The sequence below is a fragment of the Lactuca saligna genome, chromosome 4, assembly GCF_052625555.1.
Source record: "Lactuca saligna cultivar CGN05327 chromosome 4, ASM5262555v1, whole genome shotgun sequence".
Lineage (NCBI taxonomy): Eukaryota > Viridiplantae > Streptophyta > Magnoliopsida > Asterales > Asteraceae > Lactuca > Lactuca saligna.
In genome coordinates, this window is record NC_136420.1 from 180,780,297 (window position 1) to 180,790,080 (window position 9,784).

The following is a 9,784-nucleotide window of genomic DNA, read 5'->3' on the forward strand; positions in this document are numbered from 1 at the left end:
GAGAGAGAGAGAGAGAGAGAGAGAGAGAGAGAGAGAGAGAGAGAGAGAGAGAGAGAGAGAGAGAGAGAGAGAGTATTTTAGGATTTAATCTAAAAGCCTTTATTTATTGTTAGCAAATAAATCTTATAGAGTTTCTAACTCTTAAAGATTATTCTTATCAGTTTCTAACTGTTAAAGATTATTCTTGCTTTATTTGAAATATGCCTTATGCATAAAATCATCCGTACCAACTCCAACTTTTTAGAAGTTTTTGGTATATTCCAATTAATCTTTTGGATTAATTAATACTCAAGACCTTTAATTAATCAATTAAATTAATTATCAAAATAATTTTTAATTCCCAAATAAATTAATAATTTATTTTTTCCGTTTCATTTTAATTATTTGTGTCATAAGACCGCCTCAAAAGAAATATGTTATTATTTAGAAATATTACAAATTAGTTAATGATCATGGACACTATTTCACGATGAGGGTTGTAGTTATCAGTGAGGATGCAAAGGTGGCCGGAGATACGATGAGGGTTGTAGTTATCAGTGAGGATGCAAAGGTGGCCGGAGATTATGATGGAGGCATATAATGGAACAGAAAAATAAGGTGATGTGAATTGATGAATGATGATGGTTTAGGGTTTTTATTGATTTATTTTTATAAAATTGGTCCTTAAAGCTTAAATAATATAAAGAAATAAAAAAAATAAAAGGTAAAATGTTCATTTTATTATTGGTTAATGGATTTGGGTAGAAGGTTACAACAAATGATCAAACGTGATGAATTTCGAAATCATGAGGATTGTCGATGCTAAATTTTCAAATCAAAGACTAGAACTGTAAAAGAGTGCCAACCAGAAGGGCCAAAACTGTAAATGACTATATTTTATTTATAGGAGTTTATAAATCCACAAATTAAAATCGGTCGTGATTTCTATTTCTCGATGGTAGTCAATGTACAATAAAAATATACGTAGAATAAAAAAAAAATGTAAGTGAAACATCTACTTAATATAAACCAAATTATTTATACATTTTTTTAAAACGACTCCTCGTGATTATGTTTGTGTTTTGTCATTTATAGGAACACATGGCTTGTAAACAAGAAGGTTTTATAGTTAATTAAATAGTAGATTATACTAGAAAAATACATTTCAACCAATTCATGTATTTTAAATCATAATATGAAAGTATGAAATTGCCATTTAGTACTCTACATTATATGTTCAAGATTAAAGAAAAGATTGTCAATAAGTAATGAGATAACCTTTCTCTGTTCATAATATCCTTATTTCCACCAAATTCGGCCTTCTTATGACCACCCCCAACAAACTACTATTTTACCTCTCATAATACAATATACATCATCCATTACTTTGACCAAACAATTTCAAAAATCTTAATCAAATAAGATCAATAATATATAATTAAAATAGAAAGATTCTAAGAATCTAACTTAAATCATCTGCATATCTGATACACCGAATCTGTAAATCCTTCATGTACTTCTTTTTATCGAAAATGTGTTGTTTCCCATGCTTGACCGCCAATATCAAGGATAATTCATCATTTTTGCGTCACTGTACTGTCTCGTATTTCCATCTTTTCTTATACATATTTATATTTGATTCGCACACTATCTTAACGAAGCTTCATTTGATAATCGATGTTTGTAAATAGTTTTGATTTATTTATTTATTTATTTATTTATTATTATTATTGAAGAGAATATCAAACAATTTTGATTTTGTTGATGTATGATTTTTTGACTTTTGGTTTGAGATGAAAGGGGTAAATTGTATTGATGAAGAGTATGAATGAGTTTAAATTGTTTGTAAACAGTTTTGATTTTCTTTTTCACAAAATATTTTTTCCAACTGAAACTTTTTCATCTATGATAAATGCAACCACCAAAAATTTGGTAGCATAGACATTTGACGCTAACTAAATACCTATTCTGTTACTCAAGAGTAAAACTATTCAATATTTTTTGTGATGCAAAAATAATTAACAATTAAAACCTCTAATTCGAATACATTATTCATATAAGGTTGCAAATCATTTCCATTGTTAGATATAATTCAATTATCATCGTTTTTTTTTTTTTTTTTTTTTTTTTTTTTTTGAATTGGTGAAAAAAAGGGTTGTTATTACATGCAAACATTTAATCCTTAATATTAATAAAAAAATAACAGTTCTTGATAAAAGAAATATTAAAATGATTTAATATAATAAAAATACTAAAAATAGATTGACCAGATTAATATTAAAATTAAAATTAGAAATTGTAAATTAAACTCATGGTTCATGAGTCTTCCAAATGTGCAAAATCCCCTGTCCAGCAAATATCTTATTACCAACTACAAATTCCATTCCTCCCCTCGCCTGAAACACCACAACACCCACAAAGCTTTATCAATGGCGGATGTTTCCTACTTCCACGACGACGACGACAATGACGAGAGGCAGGACGTTCTAGTATCATTTTCTCAATGGCCCGATGATCTTGACGGATTCGACGTTTACACTCCAGATCTCGACATCCCTTCCTCCGAAGATCTCTTTTGCGCCCGAAGATGCGGTCTTGATCGTAATTCATCTCTCGATCGAGAGACCCAGGCAAATTTCGTAATCGACATGTTCCATCAACGCGTTGAGCAATCGCAATCGCAATCGCAACAGCAACTGCAACTGCATTCTGTGTCGCGTTTAAGTGAAGAGAACCACCGATTGGTTCGGTCTGATCGGAGTTCGGGGGTTGTTGAAGGAAATGAAGATGGGAATTCGAATGAATTTGAGGAGGATTTTGGGTCAGAATTAGGGTTTCATGTAGAAAATCATGATGATAACCATAACCCTAGTGGTAGAGGCGTCGATGATGATTACTCTGGGTTTACGGTTGCTGATATCGGGGACGAAATGTTTGTATCCAGACGGAGAATCGGTCGATCGGAATCCAGCCGTTCATCTATCGATTCAGGTGCTCCTGAATTTTTCATGGGTGGGTTGACGGTGACTGATATAGTGTCCGATTCCTTCGAATCCGGCGGCGGCGAGGTGGAGGGTGGTCCCGACATGGATAGAGTTAGAGACTATGATGACGATACCAGTCTTCACCTTTGCTGGGATTCTTTCCATCTAGACGATGATAACACAACACCGAATCCAAACAGCAACATCAATGGAGATTTCGATTGGGAGGAAGTGGATGAACATGAACGAATCGACGGAAGAGAATTAAACATGTTTTTCGGTGCAGAAGCTGACGACGATGCATCTGTTCTACCAGGAATCCCTCCTAGAAATCACGAATCACACGAAGAAGAAGAAGAAGAAGATCGAGATGGATCGGATTGGGAAGTTCTATTGAATGCTCAAAACTTCGAACAAAATCCAGATGTTTCAGGTGAGTACGATGAATACAATTACACAGAATATGAAATGTTCTTCGGGCAATTTGCCGATAGTGATGTTTCATCTTTTGGTCGACCACCTGCTTCCAAAAAAGCAGTGGAGAATCTTTCAACTGTTGTTATAAGTGAAGAAGATGTTGAAAAGAACACCACCACCCTTTGTGCTGTTTGTAAAGATGAAATTAGTGTTGGAGAAATAGCGAAATTGCTTCCTTGTAATCATCGTTACCATGGTGATTGCATAGTGCCATGGCTGGAGATTAGGAACACCTGCCCTGTTTGCCGATATGAACTGCCAACAGATGATGCTGATTATGAACGCCGGAAGCTCGAAAGGGGTGTTGGTGTACACTGAAAACTGAAATTTGTGAGATGATTTTTGAAGGTTTAGTGTTAGTATATGTGAAATATAGATACAGTTTGAGTTGAGTAGAATAATGTTGTTGATGATTTGGTATGTGGGTTTGATGGAATATAATGATTGCTCGAATGTTAAAGTGAAATTTTGGTATGCTTTTTTGATAGCAGACTGGAATATGAATGATATTGTTACTTGAACTATGATGATTGGATTAACGTATCATTTTCAAGTTTGGTTTTGTTTTTGGTGTGATAATAGGGTGATTGTCGTGTTGGATTTTAACAAATTTTTATGATTCATGAGAAACGAATCAATAAGCAAAAACTTCTAGTTTTTTAGAAGAGTGTTTCACAGGATATTATAAAGCGTGAAAATCGGTATTGGAAAACCATCAAAAGCCTTATACTAACAACAAATTGAAGAAATAATAGATGAAAACAATGTTTTATTATTATATGAAAATTGTTTTTTAAGATTTGAAAACCGGTTTCTAATTGGATTTTCCAAATCTTTCATAAAAACCGGTTCCAACATTCCATATGTCAATCCAATATTGAATGGTGTCCGTAGGATGGCTGAAACCAAATTGGTTTCAATCAAACCGGTTTCTAACTCAATTTGGTTACGTTTCAAAACTGGTAACAAATCAAAAATTGGTTTTTGTATGCACCTCTAGGTTTTAATATACTGATGTATAGCATCAATTGACAATTGTATCTCGTCTATGATGTGATATGATGAATAGTAAGAGTATGTATGTGGTTATTTGGTTCGGTTATTGGTCAAAATCAATCTATAACCATTATAATTGGTTAATGTATTTTTGTAGACATTTAATATTGGTTATTACTGGCTTTGGTTAATGGTTTTATTCGGTTAATGGTTTGGTTAATAGTTAATATCGATTAACATAATTAACGTAACGTTGAAAATGACATAAAAAAAATTACTTTACTATAAAAAGTAACATAAATACATTGTTGTAAAAATTGAATAATTGCATAAATGTAATAACAGTAACATGAGTAAAAATTATGTATCTCATCTAATTCCAAATAATTATCCAATTTTCAATTCGTAATATAATTAAACACTATATATTTAATATTATATTATATTAAAAACCATTTATTAATATTGTTGGTTCTATTCGGTTTGTAGTGATTTGATTTTAGATGAAAACCATAACCAAAACATACATATTCTATTAATCCAAATTAAAAATTACACCACCTCTTTTAGTAATGGTTCATTTATATTCGGTTAATTTTGTTTTGTTCCGGTTTCCGGTTAATATGCTCACCTTAATGTTTAGTCCATTAGGTTTAATGTATTTATATATATTGCCAATAATGACTCATCTTTTTTCATGAGAACACTATATTTATATGGCTGTCTGTCTATCTATCAATCTATATTATAGTATAAACAATATATATATATATATATATATATATATATATATATATATATATATATATATATATAGATCCGGAATTTTTTTTTTTTGGTAGGAAGGTAAATTTTTTTTTTCAACTTATTTTTTTGATGAAAAAAACAAATGAATCACTAAATGAATCAATAATAATATGATTCAACAAAAAAAATCCAGAAAAAACATTTCGATGATTCAGTTTTATGATGATTTTATTGATATTCACTAAAATTGTCATAAAAGTGAATTTTTTTTGTTGATTTACCTAAAAATGAATCATGAATGTGTTTTTTTAGAATTTTTTCTTGTGAATCATCTTACTTTTGAATCATCTAATGATTCATTTTATTTTTTTGCTAAGAAAATATGCATATAAAAAAGTTTCTTACCTTCCTACCAAAAATTTCATTCTTATTTGATCTTTACTTTCTCTCTCTCTCTCGCTCTCTCTCTCTCTCTCTCTCTCTATATATATATATATATATATATATATATATATATATATATATATATATATATTCACCGTATACATTTTAGACTTGCATGACTTTTTAACATCTTTCAAATAATGATTATAATTTGTTATTAATATTAATATTAAATACACACAAAACCTAAATTGTAATCCCAAATTAACTAAACGTTAATATTAAAATAACATATTTTACTTTTATTTATAAAATTTTATCCTTAACTTTTAATATATTATACTTAATTTATTAGTTTGAATATGTTGTTATATATAAATCATTGTCATTTAAAATCACAACTTTTAGATAGTTTCTATAAAATACTTAAATTGTTAATCTAAATATAACGTTAAAGGGTTAACTTAGATCGAAACTTCAGCTAAACTTCAAAGAAAATCTAAAGATTATTTTGTAAATAGTTGAAAGTTATAAATTGCAATGTTAAATGCAAAACCTAAATTGTAATCCCAAATTAAGTAGAATAATTTCTAAAAATTATTCTTATAATCAGTAAGAGTTTCAAAATAAATAACTTAAAAATAACTTACAACAACAATAGTTAAAAGTATTATAATATAAAAAGTTTTATTGTTACCTTTAAAAATAAAAACAATGTTTAATGTTTTACATAATTATAATGGTAGACATTAATATCTTAAGAAAATAATTTAAAAAAAAATTAATTAATGATAACAACTATAAATAACATTAAGCCGTATATCATATTTAATTTTATTTATGAGTAACATGCGGTACAAAGCCATTGAATAAAAGATATATTCTCTTATCACCACATCCATTTGAAACTCCCATAACTTTTTAATTTCTTTCAAATATTGATTTTAAATTTGTTAATAATATTAAGTAAGTGCAAAACCTAATCTGTACCTTTCACTCATTTGACGAGGAAGGGCATGGCTTTTTGTTGGGAAGATGAGATGCCGAGAAAGAAATTATGTGAGGCCCCGATGTTGACCCTTCTAGAATGCATGGAGGATTTTCTTGTATGTTGTGATGCATTTATCACCAGTTTGGGAGAAGGACTCATGCAAAGATACAAGGTTATTGTGTATGCTTCTAGGCAGTTGAAGCCACATGATGTTTAGTATCCGACGCATGATCTGGAGTTATGGGTGATGGTGTTTGCCCTTTTGATTTGGCGGCATTATCTATATGGGGTCTGATGTACCATATACATAGATCATAAGAGTCTGAGATATCTCATGGATTAGACGAATCTAAATATGAGACAGTGTAGATGGCTTAACGTGGTCAAGGATTATGACTGCAAGATTCTGTATCATCCTGGGAAAGCAAATGTGGTTGCTGACGCTTTTAGCCGCAAGACATCTAGTACTTCTATTGGGTGTTTATGCGGATTTCTATTGATGATGCTTTCTAGATTTGATCAGGGAGGCTCAGGTCGAGAGAGTCAAGAAGGATAATTGGAAGAAAGAGAGAATTAGGGATGAGATTGAAAGTTTCTCTACTGACAGTCGCAGACTATTAGTGGTCGGGTATGGGTGCCATTTTCCAGCGGGATCTGACTTATAGCTATAGATGAGGCTCATAAGTCCATATTTTTGATTCACCCAGGAGACACAAGTATGTATCAACATTTGAGACTTAGTTACTGGTGGCCATGCTGAGCACCAAAGTTCGTACAACAAGTTACAGCCTTTGGAGGTTCCCATGTGGAAATGGGAACATATCACCATGTTACCCGGGATGACTAAAGGATTTGATGCGATTTGGATCATTGTGGATCGTTTGACCAAAAGTGCACACTTTCTAGCTATTCGGGAGAGTTCATCGACTGAGAAATTACCTGATGTGTATATGTGTGAGACCATTGCTCACAATGGGGTTCCACGGTCTATTGTATCTGATCGAGTTGTTCGGTTTACTTCATGATTTTGGAAGAGGTTCCATAAGGAGCTGGGTATGAGATTTCACTTTAGCACTACCTGTCATCCGCAGACACATGATTAAAGCGAGCGGACCATCCAGATGCTCGAGTATATGTTGAGAGCATGTATCATAGATTTCGGTGGGAGTTGGGACTCTTACCTTCCCTTAGCTGAGTTTTCCTACAACAATAGCTACCATTCTAGTATCGGTGCACTGCCTTTTGAGCTTTTCTGTGGGAGGAAGTGCACACCTGTTTGTTAGGGAGAGGTCGAACACATAGTTATGGGTAAGTCTGAGGTAGTTCTTTAGACTATGGAGCTTATTCAACAGATCACACCGTGATTACAAACAACTCAAAGCCGACAAAAGAGTTATGTTGACCAGCGACGATCAGACCTTGAGTTGCAGGTGGGGGATTTGGTGCTTCTGAAGGTGTCACCTTGGAAGACTGTCATCCGATTTCAAAAGCAGGGCAAGCTAGGCCCCCGGTTGATCTATGCTTTCAGGATTATCACCCGAGTACCGTCTGGATTTACTTGAGGAGCTCAGACAGATCCATAATACTTTCCATGTCTCTTGGTTATGAAAGTGTGTATCCGATGAGTTTATAGTGATTCCTTTGGATGACATTCAGGTCAATAAGCATTTAAACAATGTGGAGAGACTGATTACGATCCTCGATAGAAAATCAAGGAGTCTATACAACAAAGTGGTGAACCTAGTACATGTACAGTGGCAACACCGAAAGGATTCTAGGTGGATGTGGAAGCCAGAGGACGGAATGAGAGAGCATTACCTCGAGTTATTTGCTGTGGTGGATTTCGAGGACAAAGTTTGATTCAATTAGGGGAGAGTTGTAACATGAGGATCCCGAGGTACTTTACATTTTCAATTTTTGGCATTTTAGGGTTTTCCACGACATGGTGGAGGCACCACGATGTGACAAATCAAGATTAGATCACGGGTTCATTTAAGCCAACATGACGTGGTAGTATATGGCTACAACTTGGCAGTTGACAATTGACATAGCCTATTTTCTTGGTTTTGCTCCATATTTAAAGAAATGAGGATGCTAGGGTTTGCTCACCCTTAGCCTCCATTAGCCTCCTTGAGACTTGAGAAACCCTAATCCCTCCCTCCTTTATTTAAGTCCTCTTTAGTATCTTTTGAAGCCATTGAAGGAAGAAAGAAGAAGAAGTGAGCTAAGATTCATCGAACAAGTCCTCATCCTTTATTGTAGCACTCTTTTGGACCTTTGCAAGTGTCGAAAACTCGATTTTTATCAGGATAGGTTGCTAGATCTTGAGTTTTATCCATAAATCTTCATTTTCTTTTTGTTTGGAGTGCTAAGATCTCATAAAGTTAGCAACTTTATGAATTTCCAGGCCATTGAGGGTATTTCATGCTTTGGATCTGGACCAGTAATGAGTTTTGGTTTCATGTATGGATTTTTGGCTACAAACCCTCTTTTTTACCTAATGGGAGTTCAAGAAATGCATTGTACATGCATGTATGGAAAGCATGAATTTTTATGTTATTTATGATGTTAGAAACCTTTCTAAAAGTGTTGGACTAGAGGTCTTTAAGATTAAGTGTTTATTGGTTTAAGCCAAGTTGTGTTTTGCCCCTTTTTAGACATAGAAGTGAGATCTCTCTTTTCGAAAATCTAAAGGGATAAAGTTGGAAACTTTATCCACTTAGACCATATAATGGACCAAATCTGAGATTTGGAACCCTTAGAATCGAAGAAAAAGACTTAACCCATTAAGCTGTTAGGAGCCTAGTGCCCAAGGCGTGGCCTTAGGTCATCAGGCGTGGTGACTGGCTAAGGATCGTCTTTTTTCGATTAGCGGCCACAGTGTGGCCAAGGATGGCCATGACATAGCGACTAGCTGAAGGTTGACTTTTGATCATTAACTTTGACGATGTTTGACTTAAGGGCATTTTGGCTAATTCGTATAGTAGTTTGAGTTAGGGTCCCTGTTAATTGTATAAGTGATCTGTAGAGGCATCATTTGGAGTAGTGATCTATTCAACTATTTTTCAGTCTGTTAGGTGAGTTTTCCTCACTACACTTATGGGTCGAAGACACCAATGTCGGCCCACTAGGCTATGTATCCTAGTATATGATGTTTCTATGTTGTTGTGATCTGTTAGATCTGCATGATTATTTGTTTGTTGTTATGTGTTTTATCTGTTGAATA

The 9,784-nt window shown here is 33.2% G+C and overlaps 1 protein-coding gene across 1 annotated transcript; it reads left to right on the plus strand.

Annotated features, from left to right (window-relative positions):
* The first annotated feature begins 2,300 nt into the window (after positions 1–2,300).
* On the plus strand, positions 2,301–3,964 carry LOC145043141 (RING/U-box superfamily protein). The gene has a single exon (XM_078991704.1). It carries the CDS (start codon positions 2,409–2,411, stop codon positions 3,756–3,758), a length of 1,350 nt encoding a protein of 449 aa, XP_078847830.1. The 5' UTR covers positions 2,301–2,408; the 3' UTR covers positions 3,759–3,964.
* Positions 3,965–9,784: the final 5,820 nt, after the last annotated feature.